This window comes from Callithrix jacchus, chromosome 16, assembly GCF_049354715.1.
Source record: "Callithrix jacchus isolate 240 chromosome 16, calJac240_pri, whole genome shotgun sequence".
Lineage (NCBI taxonomy): Eukaryota > Metazoa > Chordata > Mammalia > Primates > Cebidae > Callithrix > Callithrix jacchus.
The window spans coordinates 30462165-30489251 of NC_133517.1; the positions used below are offsets into that span (position 1 = coordinate 30462165).

At 41.0% G+C, this 27087-nt stretch overlaps 1 protein-coding gene across 4 annotated transcripts in view; it reads right to left on the reverse strand.

Moving 5' to 3' along the window:
* The window catches only part of CPQ (carboxypeptidase Q), a 557221-nt gene that overhangs the window by 401579 nt on the left and 128555 nt on the right, over nt 1–27087 (reverse strand). For 3 of the 4 annotated variants that reach the window (XM_035276584.3, XM_078352659.1, XM_078352658.1), the window contains one exon: nt 12334–12798. In XM_035276584.3, coding sequence (XP_035132475.3) covers nt 12334–12766 — 433 coding nt within the window. In that variant the 5' untranslated portion in view covers nt 12767–12798. Of the gene's footprint in view, nt 1–12333; nt 12799–20977; nt 21131–27087 lie in introns of those variants that run through there. The other variant, XM_078352657.1, reaches the window with a different exon arrangement.

Consider the following 27087-nt stretch of genomic DNA (forward strand, 5'->3'; position numbering starts at 1 on the left):
CTGTTGTTCATTCAGGGCTGCTAGGCTGCTATGTTTAGTTCTGCTGCAACCTAACTCGTAAGAAAACCCCTTTTTTTTTCCTCAGATGCTCTGTCTGGGGGCAGGTTTGGGCTTTCCTTGTGAGTGTCTGCCTCGCTGTCCTGCCCAGCTAGGAGGCAGTCTAGTCACTTTTTGCCTGCCGAGGCTCTGCCCTGCTGGTGTGAGGTTTGCCCTTTTGCTGCAGGCTCTGCCCTTCTGCTGTGGTCTCCGCCCTGTTGTCACGGGCTACGCCCTGTGGCGGAGTCTCTCTGTTGTACTGGGTTGCCTCGGCAATGGCAGGCTGCGTCAGCAATGGGCATGTACCTCAGTAGGGGCTGATTGCCTCGGTAATGGCTGATGCCCCTCCCCCACGGAGCTGTGCTTTAAAAAAAAACCTTTTCACCAGGAGCGTTTGGAATCGCCGTTTTGTTTGTCACACTGTGCTCCCCCAAATGCTGAGTCCCTGGGATTTCCTGGGCTGGGTCACAGTTCAAGAGCCATTCAGTCTCAAGTTCGGCCCTCTTGGGTCTCAGTTTGCCGGTTCAACAGGGCACCCATAACAGTGCGCTCTTGTATGGAGCGCTGTGGAGCACCTCTGTGCTCCGGCGCAGGCTTGAGCCGCACCGGCTGCCGGCTGCACCAGCCGAGATCTCTGCCTGGTGTCCCGCGTCTCTTTTATACCTGGGAATTTCTCCGTTCTGTGGGCAACTAAGATCCATCTGGAAATGCATCCCCGACTCACCCTCTCCGCGTGTCCAGTGAGAGCTTCAATCCTGGGTTGTTCTCACAGCGCCATCTTGAGTCCTCCCCTCCAGAAACCATCTTAATATCTTTTGAAATACTCAATTTGAATCAAATAGGATAATCAATTAAAATCTGTATGTAATGAATTATTATTCCTCAATTAGAATATCATTAAAGCAATAAAAATAAGCAAGGGATATGCTCAAATAATTTAAAGAAGAAAAACATGTTTCCAATAAACATATGAAAATATTAACCTGAACAATAAACAAAGGAATGCAAAGTAAAATAATATGAAAATATCACTTTTGGTTCATCAAATTGGCAAACATTAGGGAGAAATACTCATGCAGATGAAGGTGTAGGATTTTGAAGAAACACTGCTAATAGGAGAATAGGTGTGTAAAATCTGGAAAACAATTCAACAAAATATATCAAGAATATAAATGTGTCAATATGTACATTAATAATTTAAAGTAATATATATTTACATTGTCTCATTAAAATATACATTGTATATAATGTTTATATATCTATTGTGTCAATATTTTTAAATGACTAAAACTATTAAGAGATAAAGCAGCTTCTAAGAATTCTATTGGCATTTGTTACATCTATAGAAGCAGTTTTGAAACTGCTAATTTTTGCTACTCTCCTACAACTTCATAGAATATACAAATAATTCCTCCTTTATATATTATTTATTAAAAACAAAAATATTCCTTTAAAAGTCTAAACTTCATTGTACATTAAAAGATTTTATAGCCATGCTATTAAAAGAAGAGAAAAAGAGAAGAAAATAATCTAAATTCCAATAACAAGGCTTTATATTAATTATTGCATATTTAAATTTTGTTACCATTAAAACTTATTTCAAAAGATAATTTACTAGTATGTGTTAAATGATCATGATATATAAGATAAAAGGACACAAGCTATATGCAGTGTGAACACAATGTGTAAAGCAAAATACATATGCATATAAAAATATCAGAAGGAAAAATAGAAACGATAGCAACAACTCTCTAGAGGAAAATATCATAGATGATGATATAATTCGGCTGTGTCGGGAGGGATCTGGTGAGAGGTAATTGAATCATGGGGGCAGGACTTCCTGTGCTGTTAATAAGTCTCACAAGATCTCATGGTTTAAATAAAGGGAGTTTCCCTGCACAAGTGCTCTTCTTTTGTCTGCCACCATGTGAGACATGCCTTTTACCTTCCACCATGATTGTGAGGCTTCCCCAGCCATGTGGAACTTTAAGTCTAGCAAACCTGTTTCTTTTGTAAATTGTCTGATCTTTGGTATGTCTTTATCAGCAGCATGAAAATGGAATAATACAGTAAATTGGTACCAGTAGAGTGGGGTGCTGCTGAAAAGATACCCAAAAATGTGGAAGGAACTTTGGAACTGGGTAACAGGCAGAGGTTGGAACAGTATGGAGGCCTCAGAAGAAGACAGGAAAATGTGGGAAAGTAGAGACCTGTTGAATGGCTTTAACCAAAATGTTGATAATAATATGGACAATGAAGTGCAGGCTGAGATGGTCTCAGATGAAGATGAGGAACTTGTTGGAGCAAAGGCAACTGTTGCTATGTTTTAGCAGAGAGACTGGTGGCATTTTTCCCCTGCCCTAGAGATTTGTGGAACTTTGAACTTGAGAGAGATGATTTAGGGTATCTGGTGGAAGAAATTTCTAAGCAGCAAAGCATTCAGACGTGACTTGGGTGCTGTTAAATGCATTTAGTTTTATAAGGGAAGCATAGCTTAAAGGTTTGGAAAATTTGCACCCTGACAATGTGATAGAAAAGAAAACCCTATTTTCTGAGGACAAATCCAAGCTGGCTGCAGAAGTTTGCATAAATAATGAGGAGCTGAATGTTAATGAGGAGCAGAATGTTAATCCCCAAGACAATGAAGAAAACGCCTCCATGGCATGTCAGAGGTGTTCAAGGCAGCCCTTCCCATCACAGGCCTGATGGCCTACAAGTAAAACATGGTTTCATGGGTTGGGCCCAGGGTCCTCATGCTGTGTGCTGTCTAGGGACTTGGTGTCCTATGTCCCAGTCTTCATTGGCTGAAAGAGGCCAAGGTAGAATTTGAACCATGACTTCAGAGGGTGTGAGCCTCAAGCCTCAACAGTTTCCATGTGGTGTTGAGCTTGCCAGTGCACAGGAGTAAAGAACTGGCATTTGGGAACTCCACATAGATTTCAGAGGATGTATGGAAATACCTGGATATCCAGGCAGAAGTTTTCTGGAGGGGCAGGGCTCTCATGGAGAACCTCCACTAGGGCAGTGCAGCAGGGAAATGTGACGTCGGAGCCCCCACATAGAGTCTGTACTGTGGCACTGCCTAGCAGAGCTATGAGAAGAGGGCCACCATCCTCCAGATCCCAGAAAGATAGATCCACTGACAGCTTGCACCATATGCCTGAAAAAACTGCAGACACAACACCAGCCCACAAAAGCAGCCTGGAGGGACACAGCTGCCCAAGACCACAGCAACCCACTTTTTGCATCAGTTTGAACTGAATGTGAGACATGGAGTTAAAGGAGGTCATTTTGGAGCTTTAAGATTTGACTGCCCTGCTGGGTCTCAGACTTGCACGAGGCCTGTAACCCTTTTGATTTGGCCAATTCCTCCCGTTTGAAATGGCTGGATTTATCCAATGCCTGTACTCCCATTGTATCTATAAAGTAACTAGCTTGCTTTTCATTTTACAGGCTCATAGGCAGATGGGACTTGCCTTGTCTTGGATAAGACTTTAGGCTGTGGACTTGTGAGCTAATGCTGAAATGAGTTAAATTTTTGGCTGACTATTGGAAAGTCATGATTGGTTGTGAAATGTGAAGACATGAGATCTGGGAGGGGCCAAGTCAGAATGACATGGTTTGACTGCGTCCCAACCAAACTCTCATCCTGAATTTCCACGTGTTGTGAGAGGGACCCAGTGGGAAGCAATTGAATCATGGGGGCAGGTATTTCCCATGCTGTTCTCATGATAGTGAAAAAGTCTCACAAGATCTCATGGTTTTGAAAAGGGGAGTTCCCTGCAAATCTCTCATCTCTTATCTGCCACCAGCTGAGATGTGCCTTTCACCTTCTGCCATGATTGTGAGGCCTCCCAAGCCACGTGGAACTATAAGTCTAATAAAACTCTTTGCTTTGTAAATTGCCCAGTCTTGGGTATGTCTTTATAAGCAGTGTGAAAATGGATGAATACAGATGATTTTTATTATTTTTATATTTATGTATATGCTTTCTATAATAAGCAAGTATTAATTTTATAATCAGAAAAATTCTGAGTAAATAATGATGACTCAACAGCATCATCATTCAGTATGTATATGGTTTGGCTGTGTCCCCACCCAATTCTTAGCAAGGGACTCAGTGGGAGCTAATTGCATTATGGGGGTGGTTACCCCTATACTGTTCTCATAATAGTGAGTGAATTCTCACAAGATGGTTTTATAAGGATAAGGGGTTTTTCCCCTTTGCTCAGCACTCATTCTCCTTCCTTCTGCCCTGTGAAAAAGTACCTTCTGCCATGATTGTAAGTTTCCTGAGGCCTCCTCAGCCATGTAGAACTATGAGTCAATTAAACCTCTTTTGTCTACAAATTATCCAATCTCAAGTATTTCTTCATAGCAGCATGAGAACAGACTAATACAATGTGGAAGAAGGCTTTATTTTAGTGCAAGTGAATAATACCCCAAGGAAAGAACTACCTTAAAAATCCACTGTTCCTCAAACATTGAGTGAGTAACTACAATTTACTGAGTATGATGCTAGATGTTGAGAATACAGAAACAGGTAAGACTTAGTCCAGGCCTCCAGAAGCCCTCTAACTAATATAAAACATACAATAAAACATAATGTAATATAGAATACAAACATAAAACATACACTAAAACATGATAAAAAGATACAATCCTAAAATTTTGGCAAAGCCCTGTATCTCAGTAGAAATGTCAGTCTCCACCGAGGAATAATAAATACTCAATGACCTGCTGTGTTGGGCTCAGAGACCACAAACCATGAAGATCCAGTGTTATATCTGCTGGGAAAGAACCACATAGTCTGCCCAAGTTCCTCTTTCTTGCCCATGTGTCAGCCTGTCCCAGATGTGACTGCTGATTCTCATTCTTTTACTTGGCCTATTCAAATCTGATATCTGCTATGTTATCTCATGATTGATTGGAGATTGTACTTTCTCCTCTCTTGTAAGTTTTGTCTTGTATCTCTTTGGACTTGGCCTGCTTGTATATCTGCCTTCTTCGGACTTTCTACAGATAACTCACAGAGCTCTCAATCCTGCCATATGCCGCATGGATAAACTAACATACATAATGTAATACTCAAGTCTAGAAGAGTGGATAAACTAACATACATACTGTAATACTCAAGTCTAGAATTAAAAAGTTTAAAAATCTGGTTAAACAAGGAATCCAACTCCATCACATATACTTGGCAGAATCCAGCTCTTGTGAATTCTAGCTTCAGTGATCCCTTATGTATTCTCATAAAAATTACCCTTTCCAATCTAGAGGAGACCTTACAGATTCAAAATTCCAACCATCTCTCATTTCGCAGGTCACAAAATCAAGGCCATGATGATTAAATGTCAACCAAGGTCACACAACTAGTTAGTGGTGAGCCAAAGTGAGAAAACAGGTTTCCTGAGAGGCTAGAAGATGAGCTCTGCACCACTCTGCCAACTTTGCACTATCTCTGTGGGAATTTTCCACACCTGGTCTAGCCTAACCCTCCAGTCTCTTCAGAGCCTAAAATAGTCCAGTTGCCAGACAACTGTTTATCTACTTTACGAGCCCCATGGAATGAGGGGTAGGCTAAAAGTGGAACTTGGAAAACCAGAATAGATTCTGGTGAGTAAAATTCACATCCCCTGGGTTTTGAAGGTCTCAGGAGCAATCAGTAACTTGGCTTAGTGCTCAATACCAGGCAGATAGCCAGCAAAGAAGGGGCTCAGCTATAGAATGATAAATGACTATGAGAAAAAAAGGGAATAAGAAATCTTTCTTTAAAAAAACCATGCAGAAACCAATATATTCTGCTGTCACAGCACAGGTATCAACAGCTTTTGAAACAGATCTCCTTCAGCTAGATGGTTAAAAATAGTCATCTTATAAATGAAAACAACATTAAAATATTTGTATGTGAGGCAACATAGTCTAATAACTAAAAGCACAAACTCTGGAGTTTGAGTTTTTCGTGTCTGAACACGGCCCCTTACTAGTTGCGCAACCCTTGGTAAACTACATAACCTCTTGGAGTCTGGTTTTCTCATCTGTAAAAAAACTGCTCATCCTTTTTGGATAATTGGACAGTTGAGAGAGCTTAAAAAGAAGGATTTAAGATAGGGTCTAACATAGGTAAGCATTTAACAGAAGGAAACTGAAGAAAACCCCTGACTAACACTATAGAACCTAAGCTAAGGAGCTCCCTAATACCTTGGGAAATTCTACCACCCATTCATGCAACCGTACAGAGATCAAAACTGACTATCCCAGGTCCTCTTCCAGAATGGGAGGATGAGTAATTAAGCAGATCTTCACCCCACAAAATATTTAGGGGGAAAAATTATTTTAATAAATAATTTAATGTCTCTCAAAACTGTTCTAAAGGCATACAGCAAAGGATAGCATTCATTCAAGAAAATTTACCAAGTCTGTTGGTGGGAGTGTAAATTAGTTCAACCATTGTGGAAGACAGTGTGACAATTCCTCAAAGACCTAGAAATAGAAATTCCATTTGACACAGCAATCCCATTACTGGGTATATATCCAAAGGATTATAAATTGTTCTACTATAAGGACACATGCACACGAATGTTCATTGCAGCACTGTTTACAATAGCAAAGACCTGGAACCAACCCAAATGCCTGTGGATGATAGACCGGACAGGGAAAATATGGCTCATATACACCATGGATTGTTATGCAGCTATCAAAAACGATGAGTTCGTGTCCTTTGTAGGGACACGGATGAACCTGGAAACCATCATTCTCAGCAAACTGACACAAGAACAGAAAATAAAACACTGCATGTTCTCACTCATAGGTGGGTATTGAACAATGAGAACACATGGACATAGGGAGGGGAGCATCACACACTGGGGTCTGTAGGGGGAAAATAGGGGAGGGACAGCAGGGGGTGGGGGTTGGGGAGAGAGAGCATGGGGAGAAATGCCAGATATAGGTGATAGGGAGGAAGGCAGCAAATCACACTGCCGTGTGTGTACCTATGCAACAATCTTGCATATTCTTCACATGTACCCCTAAACCTAAAATGCAACAAAAATAAAAAAGAAAATTTACCAAGTCTTGACAAGAACAGTAAGAATCTGTGGCATCTGGGCCATGACCTGCTTTCCTCTCTCACCCCCAGCTCCATGTTACAGAAACTCTACTACAGGTACTCTATTTCTGAGCTAGTGCAGACAAGAACATGAGAGCTTTCTCATTACCCAATTCTCAGTTTAGGGCTATGGTTTCACCTTTGGAAGGACAGGCTATCAGTGTTTCTCATTCTCCAACTCCATTACCTTGTGGCAGAACCTCTGCTCTAGTCAAAAAAGGTTAAGAAGACTGAGGCACCATTCCTCTACCCAAGTCCTACTCATGGAGTTTCCACTCTCCACCTTAAGTGTAGTCATCAAGAATACTGGGATCCTGATCACCCCTTTCCCAGTTCACTCATAGGCAGTGATCCCACATTAGAAGCAGCTGACTAATAAGGTTGAGAGCTACCTCCTCCCTTCTTATCATCCACTAGGGATATCACTCTTGGTGAAACTGGGCGGTGATGCCACTATCACTGCATCTAGCTCCCTCACAGTAGCATGAAGACTTTCCCAGGGGAAGGCAGATGCCATAAGGATGAAGAGCTCCACAGTTCTTATTGATGTTAGTGACTTTATCTAGTGCAGAGTATGGAGGATTCCCTGCCTAAGGGTGTTGCTGAAAATAATAGAGAGCTTGGTGAAGAACAATTAAGGGGGCACTGGTAGCTTCATGATACTGCTAGCAACAAGCAAAATGTTAGAACAACCATAGCTTTAACAGAAAGAACTAAAGAAAGAAACAACCAGGAAGGGTCTTCCTGGGATCCCAGTAAACCCCAGGGGTTGAAAAGCTACACACATGTCCTAGGTTATACCTACTCAAAACAACACATAGGTCAGACTTGAAAACATTTCCCAGGCTGCACACAGATCCATCAACAAAGGGCAGAAGCCTCACTCACTCAAGGTGTTTAAGTATAACCTCTGAGCAAACACTAGCTAAAAACTAAGCTATTCTGAACCTGGAGAAAATACTATTAAGCCATGCTTAAAAATAAAATTACTTGCCTTCTAGTAATCTGGACAGCTGTGTGCAGGCCCAAGGCTGCACCCTCTCAGAAGTGATTAGAAAGGGAACTTCCAAGACATTTGGCCTTGGCCAAAGTTGGGGTAAAAAATAAACTCCTTAAGTTGTAATAACAGACTCTAAGCCACACAAATATCCAATGGCAAAGAGTAAAACTATAACTGGCTAAAGAAACCTAAGTATAACCTTTGACCAGTAAGTGGCTTATGCAGACCTACAGGTGACTCCTAGGGAACCCAACTAAAATAAAAAAAATAAGAAAAAATAAAAACAACCTAAAGAGGAACATCAGAAGCTGAATACTGTAGGAGAAGAAGACACTACAGAGTTAGTATGGTCAAGCAATTAAACAAATGAATGACCAAGTAATGGATGGGGGAAAGGGAAGAAGAAGAAGAATCAGTATCCAGAGTTGCCATAAAATATTATTTAAAATATTCAGGTTTTCTGTTTTTAAAACTATGGCATAAAAAGATATAATAAAGTATAACCTGTACACAAGAAAACAAGAAGTAGGCAGTAGAAATTGTCTTTTAAGGAGCACAGATGTAGGATAAAGCAAACACTTCAAAGCAGCTACTATTAAAATAGTCAAAGAACTAAAAGAAACCATACTTAAAGAACTAAATACAGATATGATGACAACATTTCATCAAATGAAGAATATCAATAAAGACACAGAAATTATTTTTTTAAAAGACCAAAGAGAAGTTCTGGAGTTTAAAATTAGTAACTAAAAAGACAAATTCAGTATAGAGGCTCAATAGTAGCTTTAAGCTAATAGAAGAAAGAATCTGTAAGCTTGATGATAATTGATAGAGGTTATATAATCTAAAGAATAAAGAAAAATGAGCATTTAAATGTGGGACATTATTAAATCACCAATACACTGTAAGAAAAAAGGGAAGAAAAAAAATTGTACAAATAATAGCTGAAAACTGCTCAAAAGATGAAAAACTTAAATCTATACATCCAAGGAAATCAACAACCTCCACATAAGATGAAAGTAAAGATATATATACCTAGATATGTTAGAGTTGAAACAATCAAAACCAAAAATGAAAAGAAAATCTTGAAAGCAATAAAGAAGACATGACTCATCACATACAAGGAAACCTCCAAAACAGTAACATCTGATATCTCATCAAAACAATGGAGTCCAAACTGGACATGGTGGCTCAGGTCTGTAATCCCAGCACTTTGGGAAGCCTAGGCAGGCAGATTACTTGAGGTCAAGAGTTCGAGACCAGCCTGGCCATGACGGTGAAAATCCATCTCTACTAAAAATACAAATATTAGCTGGGCATAGTGGTGCATGCCTGTAATCCCAGATACTTGAGAGGCTGAGGCAGGAGAATCACTTGAACCAGGGAAGTGGAGTCTGCAGTGAGCTGAGATCATGCCATTGCACTCCAGCCTGGGCAACAAAAGTGAAACTCCTTCTCAAAAAAAGAAAAGAAAACACCAGAAGGCCATGGGATGGATGATGTTTTCAAACTGCTGAAAGTAAAAGAAAAGAAAAAAAAACAAACCTGTCAACCAAGAATCTCATGTCCAGTAAAACTATCTTTCAAAACTGAAGGTTAAATAGATAAAGATGCATAAAGGCATAGAGAATTTGCTGCTAGAAAAAAACTAAACAAAGTTTTTCTGTCTGAAAGCAAGTGACAGCAGTGATTTAGACCCCTATCCTTACAAACATAAAAAAAAATTATAAGAAATACTATAAATAACCGTATACCAACAAATTACAGTGACTTAGCTAAAACAGATACACTTCTCAAAAGACACAAACTACTAAAACTGACTCAAGAAGAAACTAAAAATCTGATTAGACAAGTAAAGAAATTGAATTAATAATTAAAAATCTTCCCACAAAGAAAAGCCTGAATGAGATGGCCTCACTGGCGAATTCTACCAGAAATTTAAAGAATTAACATCAGTCATTTGTAATCTCTTCCAAAGAATGGAAAATGAGGTGATATTTTGCCACTGATTTCATAAGGCAAGTCTTACTCTGATACAAAAAAAAAAAAAAAAAGACATTACTGCACAGTGAAACTACAAGCCAATATCCTTAAGAATATAAATACAAAATACTAAGCAAAATACTATCAAACTGAATTAAACACCATGTAAAAAAGATTATGTATCATAATCAAGCGGGATTTATCCTAGTAATGCAAGGTTTGTCTAACATCTGAAAATCAATTAATATAATGTACCCAATTAAAGGAGAAAGAATAGCCTTTCCAACAAATGAAGCTGAGACAACTGAATGACCATATTTAAAAAAAGAAAGCCGAAGCCTTATCTTACACCATATACCGAAATTAATGCAATTAATTCACAGATACAAATGTAAGAATGGCAGCCATAAAATTCTTAGAAGAAAATAGAGTAGTAAATGTTTGTGAGCATGGTGTAGGCAATGGTTTGCTATGACACCAAAAGCACAGGCAACAAAAGAAATAAAATAAATTAGTTGGACTAAATCAAAACTTGAATATTTCTGTAGCAAATATTACCATCAAGAAAGAGGAAAGACAATCCTCAGAATGGGAGAGAACATTAGTAAATCAAATATATGAAAAGGGACTTATATGCACAATACATAAAAAAAGACTTTAAAACTCTATAATAAAAAACTAATACTCCAATTAAAAACAGGGCAATGAATTTAAATACACATTTCCCCAAAGAAGATAAACAAATGGGGAGTAACATGAAAGGATACTCAATATCACTTGTCATTAGGGAAATGCAAATCAAGGCCACAATGAGATACCACTCTACACCTACTAGAATAGCTATAACCAAGAAGACCAATAATAACAAGTGTTGGCAAGTATATGAAAAAAATTATACTATATTGTCAGTGGTAACATAAAACTGTGCAGTCACAAAACAGTTTGGCAATACCTCATAAAGTTAAACATAAAGCTGGTATATAACTTGGCAATTCTACCTCTGGGTATATATCCAAGATAAATGAAAACAAATATTCACATGAAAACCTTGTGATTGCATGTTTATAGCAGCACTATTCATAATACCTAAAAGGTGAAAACAATCTCAATGTCCATCAACTGATGAATGGATAAATAAAATGTGATACATTCATAAAATGGAATATTATTCAGCAATAAAAAGAATGAAATATCAAAACATGCTACAACATAGATGAACCTGGGAAACAGTATGCTACATGAAAAAAAAAATTCAGAAAAGACCATATAGTATATTATTCTTGTAAATTGCCCAGAATAAGTAAATTCATAAAGACAGAGAACAGATTAGTGGTTTCCTAGGGCTGGGATATAGATAGACTGGAGAATGACACAAATGATCAGAGTTTCTTTTTGCGGTGATGAAAATGTTCTACAGTTAGAATGTGGTGGTTGCACAACTCTGTGAATACACTAAAAATCACTTGTACATTCTAAATGGGTGAACATTGTAGTATGTGAACTATATTTCGATAAATAATATTTTAAACTGACAATCTACTTCCTCACTGGGCCTTTCGCTTGGCATTCAAGAAAGTGGAAAGAACAGAAATTCATTCTTCTGCCACCGGAAATTAGCCCATGGATACATTCAAGGTGAACTGATAGCTGCCTGATGACTGGTTATACATCCCTGATCTGGGCATTTACTGTATATTATCTGATAAAGCTGATCCAGGGTGCTTATAAGTAAAGGCAGAACTCAATCTTGGATAATTCCTTGCATTAGAAGACTCAGGTTCTATAAAAATAATTTAATCAATTCAGAGTACAAAGTTGTATTCTCTATTTCATTAATTATAAAAAATTATTCACACTGGGACCACTTGGAAGAAGTCATAGTTTTTGTACGCTGTTTATATATATCTCAATTATCTATAGAAGGATGCTAATGCTTCACTAGATAGTAATTACAGACTGAGAGAGCTGATAAGTATCATGGACCAGTGGCTATGGATCCTACATTTAAAAAGTGATCCAACGTGATCAGTTTTCTTTCAGAAAAGAAACAAGTAAAAACTGGGAGGACAAAAAAGGGTAGAGAATTCATTAAGCCAATGGAATAGGAAATTATCCAAATTATAATACACGAATCATGCATATCATACTCAATTACACCAAGTGACATTACTTTAATAAAATACAAATCAAACTGAAAAGACAATACCTTCTGGAGGAGTCCTAATGCTGCTGCCAAGACCAAGCATGGCTATCTTATGAGTTCTTGGCTCCAGCATCACAGCAGATTCTTCTCCCCTCTCCCAGTGGGGTATTCTCACTGGCTCCAGGTGAACATTCTCCAGCCCATCTCGCTGTAGGTTTTGGTACATAATTTGAATGGCTTTTTCTAGGTTCTTGGAACCACTCAGTCTAGGTCCAACAGTATCAACCAGGAGTGCCAATCGCTCATAGGATCTGTTCTGGGCTTTACCATAAACAGCAAGGTTGATTATTGCTTTAGCAATATCTCCATAGCTAGCTATTTCTTCTTTTATTTCTTGAAAAGTCCTCTTAGAGATGCCATTCTTATATATAGATTTGCCAGAGCACAGGGATAAAAGGTGAACAACACCAAAATATGTGAAGATAAGAAACTTCATTTTTTTCCAGTTGGTGTTCTTGTTATGATAATCTACATAAATAAGAAACATTATGTTTTAGGGGAAAAGAATCTCACAGCTATCTGCCCATAACCCAGGGATTGCTTTTCAAGCAGCATTCCCCTTCTCTTCCCAACCTTTGCCCAACATCCACCATCAAATCAGGCACCATAACTCCAAGGAATGGACAAGTAAAGAGGCAATGATTGACCTTCCGTAAAACTGTAGAATCACATGTTACCTATTAATCCTGTTTAAAATATGCTAAAAGGATAAATCAAGAAAAGAGCTGGGAAGGAGAAAAAGAAGCGGTGGTAGCAGTGATAGAGCTAAGACAGTGTTACCTGCTGTATGGTCTCCTAAATAGAGTATACTCCAAATGGGTGTCCATGCTCCCTCTGCCAGATGTGTTCTCTCCTCTTTGCCTGTCAGATTTACCCACTGAGGCCCTCTCAGCTGTCATCTTTTCTCAATACTTTTACTAATCCCCCCTTCAGGAAAATAATTGCTTCTTCATCTGTACTTGAAAAGTACTCTATGCTTATGTTCAAAAGATATTTATTAAAAGTCACTATATGCCAGAAAATGTAGTATATTTTTAAAATGAAGAAGGCTAAACTACTGCAAAAAGCAGACAATTAATCAAAAGACTGGGTTTTGTTACCATTTGACTGTTTGATATCTGCTACCTACAGAATAAATATAATAATAACAATAATAGGAAACATTTATATAGTACATGCTATGTGCCAGACCTTGTGCTAAATATGCTACATTCATTAGTGCTTTAATCCTCACAACAGTTCTATGAGGTAGTTTATTATTACCTTTATTTTACAAATGAGGAAACTGGGGCACCAAGAGATTAAGCAATTTGCCAAAGACACACAAAGGCTTTCTAGCTCTAGAGTCCATGTTTTAAACAGTGCTACTCAAAGCATGGTTTGTGGGCCAATGCCAGTCCACACACTGTTTTTCACTAATACATGATAGGTAAATACAGAGATTAAGAGTGAATGTATTCAGTGCTGTCCAATATAGTAATCAATTGTCTCATATGGTCACTTCAATTTAAATTAACTAAAATTAAATCAAACTAAGGATTAATTTTCTCATATACAATAGCCACATACTCAATAGCTACATGTGGCTAAGGCTATAATATTGAGCAGCATAAACAGAACATTCCTATCATGACAGAAAGTTCTAGTGGCTAGCACTTGTTTAGATACTTTTATATAAACTGTATGTCCACTATAATTTGAATGGTTGTCACCTCCAAAACTCACATTGAAATGTAACTGCCTTTGTGATGGTAGTATAAGGTCAGAATTTCAAAAGGTATTCAGGGCATGAGGGCTCTACCTTCATGAATAAGCTAATATCATTATTGCAGGAGGGGGTTAGTGCCTTCTTTGATCTCTCTCATCCCCTCTTTGCCCTTCTTCTGCTGTGTTATGATGTGGCAAGAAGACCCACATCAAATATGGCCCCTCTATCTTGGACTGTTTAGCCTCCAGGACCATAAGCCAATACATTTTCATTCTTTATAAATTACTCTGTAGTATTCTGTTAAAGTAAGACACACACACACACACACACACACACACACAATATCTTGCCTATTTATCCATTTTGGAATGGGAATGTCTATGCTATACCTGTCTATGCTATACCTATCATTGTATTGTGGCAATAGATAACTTAAACAATTTCACAGGCTGACAACTAGAGGGGAGTTTGTCTCAGAATGAACTGTGTTGCATCTTACCTGTATCAGATTTAGATAAGACTTTGGACTTAGGACTTTTGAGTTGGTGCTGGAAGGAATTAAGACTTTGGAGCTATTGGGATGAAATAAATGTCTTTTGTGTGTAAGGAAAACATGATGAGGGGAATACTGTGGGTTTAACCTTTGTCGCTCCAAATTCATGTTGAAATTTAATTGCTATTGTAATGGTCTTGAAAGATGGGACTTTTAAGAGGTGTTTAGATCATGATGGCTTTGCTCTCATGAATAGACAAATGCCACTATTGAGGGAATGATTTCTTTTTCACAGGAATGAATTTACCCCCTCTTGCTTTTCTCTCTCCTTCTTTTGCCCTTCCACCATATAATGCCTTTTACAAAGTTTTGATGCAGCTAAAAGGCTCTCACCAGATGTGGCCCCTCAATCTTGGACTTTCTAGCTGTAAGGCCGATAGCCTTGCTAAGAGCTGGATGAACAACACCCATCCCTCTCTATGTCTGATAACAGTTAGGCAGAACACATTACTCAGCATCTGGCTCCTCTATGCAGGCTCCTCTCACCCACTTCTGCATTCTGTCCCAGGTCTATATTCAGCATTAGACTATGCACTCTTAGCACCAAGCTATGCATTTGAACCTCAGCACTAAACTGTGCACTCTTGGCACTAAACTATACAGTTGAACCCATGAAAATTGAAGAAATCTTGCCAAGCCTTCCCCAATGGCAGCCCACCCCATGCATCCTAGGCCAGCCCCCCTCTAACCCCCATAAAACCCCCTGCCCTGAGAAGTCAAGCGTGACTTCTTTGGCCCCTTTTCCTTAGGACCACAGAAACTTGCCCAGGAGATAAATAAATTGGCATCTGATTGTTCTTATACTGGCCTCAGTTTCCACATTTTAAACTCAGCAGTAACCATTACAAGTGGTACCAAAACCCGGGAGGAGTTGTAAGACCCACTCCTGGGGGAAACTGACCCTCCTGGGGGAAACTGACTCCTCCACCTAAAGCCAGACCAGGAAACCACTCCGCCGTGAGGTAAGACTTCTGTCGCCCATAGCCTCTCCTGCTGCCTGCTCTGTGGACTCCCTGCCTGTAACTGCGGCCGTGTCAGGGACTCCTTACCGCCGTGGGCCCGGGAACCCGGTTCCATTCTGAGGACCTGAGCATAGAACAGACGTCCCTACACTCTTGTCCTCTCCCCATAAGGGGTCTGCCGGGGGTCAGGAACCTGAGGGAGATGTCCCCATCTTCCTGAACCCTCTCTGGTGTTCAGCAGTGCAGTCCAGGATGCCTTCCGATCATCTCTGCAGCAGTGAGTGAGGTTTGGGTAATAAGAAGCCCCATTTACAGCTCCAGGCCCTACTCAGGACCTGGACCAGACCCTGGCTCTTAGTCCCAAATCAGCCCTTTGACAAGCTAACTCCCGCCTAAGTACTCATAGTTCCTCCTTTCTGTTCCCGAGTGAGTGTGTGACTGAGTGAGTGACTGAGTGAGTTTATGTGTAGTCCCACGGCCTAATGGCTACGGGGCTTGAGTGGGCCTCCACCTGCGGTTCCATGGGGGCATCATAAGGCATAACAGTGATTCACCTCAGGACCAAAAGTTTTGAGGTGATCAGGCCCGGGGGTTATACGGGTACACTTTAGCCAAGACACCCCTGAAATATCCCTCTGGGGACGTGGCCGGGCAGGCATTGGACTGGTCTCCCATCCGGGGGACACCCACCCTTCGTTCGTCAAACCTATACGTGGTGCTGTCTTTACTGTAAGTTTGCCAACTTCATCAGGCTCCTGCTGGCTGACATACAGTGGTTCAGGCCTGCCTCCCTCGAGGTAGAAGATATCTTACAGTGGGTAATGGACCACTGGCTACAGGGGACCTTCACTGACTTTTTACCTCTAGAGATAACTCTGTTCTCTTTTTTCCTTCTACTTTTCATCTATCACTAAAACCTCACTCTCTGCCTCTCTCCCTGTCACTTCCCCATCACTAAAACCTCACTCTCTGCCTCTCACCCTGTCACTTCCCCATCACTAAAACCTCACTCTCTGCCTCTCTCCCTGTCACTTCCCCTGTCACTAAAACCTCGCCCTCTACCCCTGTTCCTGTCACTTCCTCAAAATCTCCCATGTGGCAGATAGCTCTAGCCTTATCTCTCTTTATCTTCTTTCTCATTGTATTCATTGCAGCTTGTAAGCTCTCAGCCACCCCCTCCAGGAAAATAGCTCTTTTGTCCGTGTTGGGTGTAGTACCTCACCCCCATATTTAACTAGCTAATTATGGGCAACCGGGATCCTGCCGTAACCCTAAGTCACCGCTGGGTGCCTAGTTTTAAGCCTACCCAAGCTGGGTCTTTCAATAAAAAAGAAAATGCTGTTCTTCCTCTCCACTGTAGCCTGGCCACAGTATCCCCTGGACAACCGTTCCAAGTGGCCTCCAGAAGGCACGCTTGACTGCAAGGTCCTGACAGATTTAGACAACTTTTGCCAGAGAAATGGGAAGTGGGCAGACGTTCCCTATATTCAAGCTTTCTGGCACCTTTGCTCCCGTCTCAACCTCTGCTCCTCTTGCAGTACCACCCAGGTGCTCCTGGCCAAAGACATTCCCACTCTGCCCTCGGCCCCTTCACCGGCCTCCTCCTCTTTTTTTTCTGACCCCAATCTGACTGAAGAACTTTCCCTGCTGGGAATACCTAGCATACCCAATAATACCCCGCCATACAAAGACCCTCAACCCCCTCCTCCTCCTCCTCCTCTTCCAGTTTCCACCCAATCCCTTCTTCCTCCTCCTTCTCTTCCAATTCCACCCAACACCCCCCTTCTCCTCCTCCTCTTCCAGTTTGCCCCCAACATCCTCCTCCTCCTCCTCTTCCAGTTTGCCCCCAACATCCCCCCTCCTCCTCCTCTTCCAGCTTGCCCCCCACATCCTCCTCCAGCTTGCACCCAATCCCCTCCTGCCCCTCCACTTCCGAGTCTTGATGTGGCCTCTCCTGTTAATGCCCACACCCGCTCACATGGCACTCCTAGCATCAGCCATTCCCTCCTTTGTCCTCTCTGTGAGGTGGCCAGAACAGAGGGTGTTCTCCGGGTTCACGTCCCCTTCTCCCTTGCCAATCTGTCCACCATTGAGAAATGCTTAGGGTCCTTCTCTGCCAATCCTACTGCCTATATCAAGGAATTTCATTACCTCACTCAGGCATATGACCTAACCTAGCATGACACCTATGTAATCCTCTCCTCTACCCTTACTCCTGATAAGTGTGGCTGCATCCTTGAGGCAGCCAGAGCACACGCTAATCAAGTGCATCTCACTGAGCCTCAGATGCCAGTAGGTGTGGTGGTGGTCCCTGCAGCCGAACCTAACTGGGACTATCAAGCTGGCCAAGATGGCCACCACCACCGAGACCAGATGCTACGGTGCCTCCTAGCAGGCATGCAAGACGCAGCTCAAAAGGTAATTAATTATGATAAGCTGCATGAAATAACTCAGGGTCCCACTGAAAACCCAGCTGCCTTCCTTGACCGACTAACCAACACTATGGTTCTTCACACCCGATTAGACCCAGACTCCCCTGCTGAGACCACCCTCTTAGCTGCCCATCACCCTCTTAGCTGCCCATTTTATCTCCCAGTCAGCACCAGACATCAGAAAGAAACTAAAAAAGGCAGAGGAGGGACCGCAAACTCCCATACGAGACCTGGTAAACATAGCATTTAAAGTCTTTAATGGCCAAGAGGAAAAGGCTGAGGCCATCTGCCAGGCCTATCTACAGCAACAGGTAAGCCTCCAAACCCAAGCTACTGTAGCAGCCCTGAGGCCGGCAGCTCACCCAGTGCCTGGCACAAAGAGCTCCTCAAAGTTCCTTCCAAAAAGTCCTCCAGGACCTTCCTAGGCTCCTTCCAAGGTCCTGCCCAGGCCCCGTTTCAAGTGTGGCCAGGAGGGACATTGGGCTTGACAGTGCCCCTGTCCATGTCTGCCTTCTGGACCCTGTCCAATCTGCAAGTGAACTGGACACTGGAAGGACGACTGTCCGCTCTGGACTATGGGCTCAACCCCCACACCTCCATGTTGGGGACAAGCTGGTCCAAAGGATGCAGTCCCTTCGTTTGAACTCCTCGGCCTCATGGATGATTGAAGCGGCCCAGACTCGGGGACCCCCATCACCCTTGCAAAGCCCAGAGTAACACTACAGGTAGCGGGTAAGTCCATTTCTTTCATGGTCGATATGGGGGCTACCTGGTCTGTATTGCCTTCCTACTCAGGACCTAGCATACCTTCCCAGGTCTCAGTCATGGGAATTGACAGGAAGTCCTCCTACCCCAATGGGACCCGTCCCCTAACCTGCAACCTGAAGGGACCTCTATTTACACATTCCTTCCTGATCATACCCTCATGCCCAGTCCCCCTACTAGGATGAGACATCCTCCAGACTCTAGGGCCTACCCTCCAACTCACTAGTCCCCTACAGTCAACCCCATCTTCTACCCGTCTCCTAGTACTTGCCTTAACTAGCAACACATCCAGTCACGACCCCTTGCCTCAACCCCCTTTCTCTCCTGAGATAGCTGAATGAGGCAGTGGTACCCCTCCACCCAGGAGTTCCCAGTCCTTACACCTTGTTATCCCATGTTCCCTCTAACACCTCCCATTTTATAGTCCTTGATCTCAAAGACACTTTCTTCACCATTCCCCTTTCTCCTGACTCTTACTTCCTCTATGCTTTTACTTGGACTGACCCCGACTCTAACTTGTCACAACAGCTGACCTGGACAGTCCTGCCCCAGGGCTTTAGGGATAGCCCCCACATCTTTGGACAAGCACTGGCAGCTGATCTTGCCACTTCAGCCCAGCCTCCTCTTACAATATGTGGATGACCTGTTGCTGTGCAGCCCCTCTCTTTCCATGTCACAGCAGCACACGGCTGCTCTCCTTAATTTTCTTGAGTCTAGGGGTTACCGAGTTTCTCCCTCCAAAGCACAGCTGTCAGTTATTTCAGCCATCTACTTAGGCATCTGCCTTACTCCACAAACTAGGGATTTAACTGTGGACCACCAGAAGGCGTTACTGGCACCACAGCCCCAGAATCAGCCAATGAAATCCTCTCCTTTTTAGGATTTGTAGGATTTTTCTGACACTGGGTTCCCAATTTTGCCACCCTGGCAAAGCCCCTGTATGTGGCAGCTAAAAACACCCCCACAGGACCTCTCTCCCATCCAGGGGCTGTTAAACAAGCCTTTAAAGCCTTACTGACTGCCCTGTCCACAGCACCTCCCCTTCACTTGCCAGATCTTAATCACCCTTTCCACTTGTTCACGGATGAAAAACAGGAAATAGCAGTGGGGGTCTTAACCCAACCCCTAGGCCCCACGTATCATCCAGTAGCCTACTTATCAAAACAGCTTGACCCTACTGTCAGAGGGTGGCAACCTTGCCTGCGGGCCCTAGGAGTGGCTGCAGAGCTGATCAAGGAATCTCTGAAGCTCATCTTAGGCCAGCCTATTTCAGTGTTCTCTCCTCATCGGCTAACTGACCTTCTCTCTTACAAATCCTTGCACACCTAGGACCCTCCTGCTTACAGGAGTTTCATCTGCTCTTCATTGAAAATCCTTCAGTCAGCCTCCATACTACTTCTCCACTCAACCCAGCTACTTTGCTTCCTCTTCCGTCTCACTCTCCCTCCCCAGCCCACTCCTGTCCCGAACTTACAAATACACTTACCAAACCCCGAGAAGGCCTAACAGACCTTCCTCTATCTGACCCAGACCTCACTCTATATGTAGATGGGAGTTCCTTAATAACAGCTGAGGGACAGCGAAAGGCAGCCTATGCCGTGGTCACAGACTCAGCCACCCTTGAGACCCGCTGCCTTCCTGATGGAACCACATCACAAAAGCCAGAACTCATTGCCTTAACCTGGGCTCTCATGTAAGCACAGGGAAAGCGAGTGAATATCTATACTGATTCAAAGTATGCTTTCCTTATTACCCACTGTCATTCTGACCTAGAAGTAGAATTCTAGTCCCTCATTGCACCGTCCCCTAATCACCAGGACAAACGGGCAGTCTTTCTCCCAATAATAAGAAGTCTCTCTCTAGCATCTTCCCTTGCAGCAGCCAGAATAGGGGGTGGTGCCATGGGTTACAGTGTCAATACAGCTGCCCAACTAGAAGACAAACTTCGTGTGGCTATTGAAGCATCAGCCGCCTCTTTAGCCTCACTCCAGCGACAACTTACTACACTGGCGCAGGTAACTCTCCAAAACCGATGGGCCCTAGACCTACTAATGGCAGAAAAAGGAGGTACCTGTTTATTTCTTCAGGAGCAGTGCTGCTATTACGTCAATGAAACAGGCCTAGTGGAGGAAAATGTCAACACCCTCTATCGCCTCCAAGAAGACCTCCTAAGGAAGCAAAATGCACCAGCTTCCTCTTTTAACTGGTGGCAGTCTCCCATACTCACCTGGCTAGCTCCTATTATCACCCCAATCATCGTAGTTTGTCTATTACTAATGCTAGCCCCTTTCCTTCTCAGGTTTTTACAAGCCCGCATAAGAGAAATTTCCAGGGTAGCCGTAAACCGATGTTACTTCCCCCGTACATCCGGATCCCAACTGAAGCACTGGCCAACTGACCTCCCGACTCCTCCCCCATTCAGCAGGAAGTAGTCAGAAAGAAACATCACCCAGTGTCATCAAAAAGGTCGGGATGTAAGGCCGATAGCCTTGCTAAGAGCCGGATGAAAAACACCCACCCCTCTCTAAGCCTGATAACAGTTTATCAGGCAGAACACATTACTCAGCATCTGGCTCCTCCATGCAGGCTCCCCTCTCCCACTTCTGCATTCTGCCCCCAGGTCTATATTCAGCACTAGACTATGCACTCTCCGCACCAAGCTATGCATTTGAACCTCAGCACTAAACTGTGTACTCTCAGCACTAAACTATACAGCTAAACCCGTGAAAATTGAAGAAATCCCGCCAAGCCTTACCCAATGGCAGCCCACCCCATGCATCCTAGGCCAGCCCCCCTCTAACCCCCATAAAACCCCCTTCCCTGAGAAGTCAAGCACGACTTCTCTGGCCCCCTTTCCTTAGGACCACAGAACCTCGCCAGGGAGATAAATAAATTGGCATCTGATTGTGCTTATACTGGCCTCAGTTTCCTCATTTTAAACTCGGCAGTAACCATTACACTAGCCTCTAGAATTATAAACCAATAAATTTCTTTTAGTTATAAACTATCCAGTCTGTGGTATTCTGTTATAGCAGCACAATATAAACTACGACAACATCTGTCAAATTTAATGATTAAAAAATAGTGCTTCTCTTTATATGTCTTTTTAATTTCACTTTTCTAATTTGTTATTTTGTAAAAGCATTAATCTGTAACAAATTCAAAGTTTTCAAAATTGTTCCTTCACCACAGATAATATGAGAAGCACAATCATAAACTACTAAATTATAAGAAAACATTCTAAAATAAGCCAGCATGCAAAGCCTTTAAAAATATTAACTTCAACAACTACTCCAACCTTGTCTATCCTTCTCTCCATCTAGTGCACACACATTTTCATTCTCATTCTCTTTCTCTCTCTAACACAGACATACACACACATACTTTGCTAAGCTTATATATATTGAGCCCTTGAAATGTATCTAGTCCAAACTGATATGTTTTAGACTGAGAGCAGTGGCTCATGCCTGTAATCCCAGCACTTTGGGAGACTGAGGCAGGAAGACCAGACTGGGCAACATAGTGAGATCCAGTCTCTAAAAAAAAAAAGAAGTAGAAAAAAAAGAACAGAAAAGAAAGAAGACAAATTGAAATGTTTTATAAGTGTAAAATATTCACCTGATTTGATTTTAAAGACTTAATTTGAAAAACATAAATATTTCAGATATACTGGGTTAAACAAAATGTGTCTTCATTGATTTTACCTGTCTCTTTTTATTTTGTAATATAGCTATTAGAAAAATTTAAATTGCATATTTGTGTTCATATTTACATTGGATGAGAATGCTATAGCTGCATTGAACTTCATGCAGTTCTTCAAATGTGCAGGCTCTTTCATAACTCTGGGTCTTTACATATGTTCATTCTCTTTTAATTTCAAGATCCTTCTGCTCACCTCCTCCCCTTCATCTGGCAAATGCCTCTACTTATTCCTTAATGAAAATGATTTAAAAACCACTTCTTCTATAAAGGCTCACTAAACACCACCTCAGAGTTATCTGCACCATCTTCTGTGCTTCTACCATAATTAACTATGTTATCAGATAATATGTTTGTTTATAAATCTGTCTTCCCTACTATCAAAGTCAAGTAGGGTAAATTACTCACCACTGCACCTTCATTTGTTATACTCAAATATAGGCACTCAATACATTTTTATTTAAGAAATAAATGAGCTTTTAATCTCTCTAAATCTTAGCTTCCCTAGGGTATAAGAATGCTGGCCTTGCCTCCTTCATGGCTAAGCTGTAAGAGTAAAAAGTTGCTATCATATTTAAAATATTTTGAAAAATTATGAAAATTATACACTGCTGCTGCTTTCCTTTATTACAAGTATTTACATGCACAGAGTCCTGGTTTCTAAAGCCACTATACTGATTCTTGTTTTTAAAAGCTAAATTTTGTTGAGTAGTAAACAAATTACACCAGATTGCTATTTATTCTTGACAGCACATTTTTTCCAATGCGTGGTTGTTACAAAAAAAAGGGTTCATAAGACATTTATTCATTAGCACAAACCACAAATATCTACTTCTCATTAAAAGTTCTCTAAGCATTCCACAAACATTAATTAACTATTTCACAATACATTTCTAGTGATGGATTAGAATCATATAATGACACCATTGTGGAGATATAGGAGACCTTAGTGATCCCTAGTCCATATCCTTGCTTTGTAGAAAGTTAATCGAGACCTGTGTTTTGATTCCTGGGCAGCAGATATACCAGAAACTATAATCAACCAGGTAATTTGACTGACTGACACAGACTTCCTGGAGGATTACAAACTGTGTTTCTTATAGGAAACTGTATGCATTTACATGAAATAGAAACTGAATGAGGAATACCCAAATGCAGTCTCAGAGGCAAATAACTATAATACATATATATCTAGATATCTATAGTATATATATAGTATACAGATATAGATATATGTATAGATATAGTATAGATATATATATATTATACTATATATAGATATATACATATACTATACTCACTCAAACATTCTCATACATAGAGTACCATGAGAACAAAAAGAAGAACAAAAGGAATGCTAAAAAGCTACAGAGAAGATATAACATCTGAAGGCAGCCTTAAGAAATGGCTCAGCAGGCAGAGAAGAGGGAATGGTACCTTTTCTAGAGGGACTACCGGAATTGATGTGGCAATGGGTGAATTCTCTGTGCTAAGGAGACAGAGGGTAGTGAAGATTAGAGGAATTTTCCTTACTCCCCTTTCCCCTTCCTTTTCTCCCTCTCATCCTTGCTTCCTTCTCCTGGCTACATGAGGGGTGGTAAATTGTGTCTCCTATTGCAGCATTCTAAGACATTTTGCTACATAAATTTTGGAGCTTCACAAAGTAGCTGTTTTCAGGCAAGCCTTGGGGAATACTTCTTTCCTACTGTTGCTGCACCTTCCACCATTTTCCCCTACTCATCATCTACCTACTTGCCATTTTCTCCATAGGCCACATATTGTGAAGCTGCCACGGGGATGAAAATAATGCTGTGAAAGTCATCTGTGCCTGCAAAAGATGCAATTCATTTACAAAGACACTCAAGATTTTCTTCCATTTAAAATCCCTAAAATAGTACTAAACTAATTAAAAAAAAAAAACTCTAGTACTCTCTCAAGTAATTAGAGGACTATTTGAAATGTCTAAACTTAAACTGCACATTTTTTAGTGTTCTTTATTCTTATACACAAAAGGTTGAAGTTATTGTTCCTTTACTTAAATTCAAAGTATGAAACTATCAAATGTTATACCCTTCAAAATGTTAAACAACTATTTTTTTTAAAAACCCATGCTGTATCATGCTTTTGAATTCAGGCATTATATATTCTAAGGCAACTCTGGAGCACTGTTTGAAAAAGATTTGATTTTCATATATTGCCTTCACAATCCATAGTTACAGATTATCTTTTTCACAAAAAAAGATATAAAATTCTTTATAATGTCATTTTCTTTCTTTTCTACTTAAATCTGGAAGCAAACTCAAGCAAAACCTATGTTTCTCATACCATACCATGAATTATATTCTAATAATAGGTTTATATTTTGAGGAAACAAAACAAAGCCCTTTGCTTCTATTTCTAAATATTTCTCCTAAGAAATTATCATTTGAAAATGTCTCAGGGTATGATAAAAATGCCAGAGTGAACAGACAAACACAAGTGGAAAAGAACACAGTGGAAAGAGTATGTGCTAAAAGACAGAGGGAGTAAGATTTAAAGCCTGAGATTTTTATTGATCTTTTATTGTGCCAGGTATCTTTTCTTCTGAAGATTGAATATATAATATACTTACATGAAACTTAAATATTTCCCTTAAACCCTCCATTCCCGAACAGGATTCACTGATATAAATTTAACCCTCAGTCTTCAGCTTAGACTGTATGTTAGAAAGAACAGAAGTGCTAAATCCTAGCACACACACTGGCACACCAAAGTTCACTTCCCAACTTCAAATAACATTCCTGGATTTAAGGTAGTTAGCCCTTTAAGCATCTTAAGGAAGATTTTTGCCTTTATTAGATTCAAAGCTCACATAATTCTGGGTTTCCATTTCCCATAGCTTACATTCCGATTAGCCATTCAATCATTCAAGAAAGCTTATTAGAACTCATTATATGCAAGGAATTCTACAAGAATTTAGGAAAAGATACAAACATAAGCAAAACCCAGTTCCTACTATTGGTAGACACTTAATTCTCTATTCAATATCCATTCCCCCTTTTCCTTGCTAACCACCCTCCATTTTGTTTGGAGTATAAAGTGTCCAGTACCATTAATCTAAGCCAGTTGTTCTCAATATGGAAGATGCTGCCCCTAGGGGTCATTTTAAATATGTGGGCGGAGTGCTTTTACTAGTCACAATGGTTTCGAGATTCTACTGGTAACTAGTTGGCAGGGGTCAGGGACACTAGACATACAGCTATGTGGGGGACAATCTGTGTACTAAGAACTCTCCTACATTCCATGTAGGAGGTGAGCTTACTACACACTTTCATCATAAGCAAGGTGAGCTCACTACACACTCACATCATAAGCGAGGTGAGCTCATTACACACTGACATCATAAGCAAGGTGAGCTCACTACACACTGACGTCATAATCAAGGTGAGCTTACTACACACTCACATAATAAGGAAGGTGAGCTCACTACACACTGACATCATAAGCGAGGTGAGCTCACTACACACTGATGTCATAATCGAGGTGAGCTTACTACACACTCACATCATAAGCAAGGTGAGCTTATTACACACTGACATCATAAGCAACATTAGCTCACTGCACACTCACATCATAAGCGAGGTGTGCTCACTACACACATCATAAGCGAGGTGAGCTCATTACACACTCACGTCATAAGCGAGATGAGCTTACTACACACTGATGTCATAAGCAAGGTGAGCTCACTACACACTGACGTCATAAGTGAGGTGAGCTTTTCTAAATGTGAAAAACTTATTACCTTGGCCTTGAACATAACTCTATTGTGTATATGAATACAAAATTGTTGTTGCACAGTTTTGATGCAAGTTGAATCTTTCAAGAAACAACTATCTTGTATATTAAAAGGGATAGCCTGGGGAGAAATGCCAAATGTGGGTGAAGGGGAGAAGAAAAGCAAAGCACACTGCCATGTGTGTACCTACGCAACTGTCTTGCATGCTCTGCTCATGTACCCCAAAACCTATAATCCAATAAAAAATTAAAAAAAAAAAAAGAAGATAATGCTGTATTTTGTGCAAAACTTTATCAAAAATTGGTCATCCTTTCAGTAAAACACCAACAAATATGCTGCCTGTGGTTCTGGAAACACCATTACCACACCCTTGTATCATACGCATATGTTGCTGTCATATTCGCCATGCAAGAATCTGACTTCTTCATTATGTCTTCTAGTGCAGTCATGTCTTAGAATTCACATTTTGAAATAATTATAAACTACTTTCCTTTAATTTTTCCTTTATATTACAGTTAGGATAATATATTTATTTTAAAATATACATAAGCAGATTGTCTATGATGTTTCAGGATAATAAAGGAGGCATTACAAATTATTTGTTTTTTAAAAAGAGGAATTTTGTCTAATATGATGGGAAAGTACGTATTTAAGTAAATTCAACAATTTTTTTCCCACTCTTCCTGCCAACCTCCCGGCCAGAGGCGGTCCCGTGATCCAGTTCTACCCAAAGAGACCCAAACAGAAACATATGACAAGAAAGTGGTCATGTTTCTAGAGCTGCATCAGCTATTTAGAAGCATGATGGCAAGTCCCAGAGAACTGGTCTTGCCATCACTGAGCAGCTGAACCAACACAAGCAT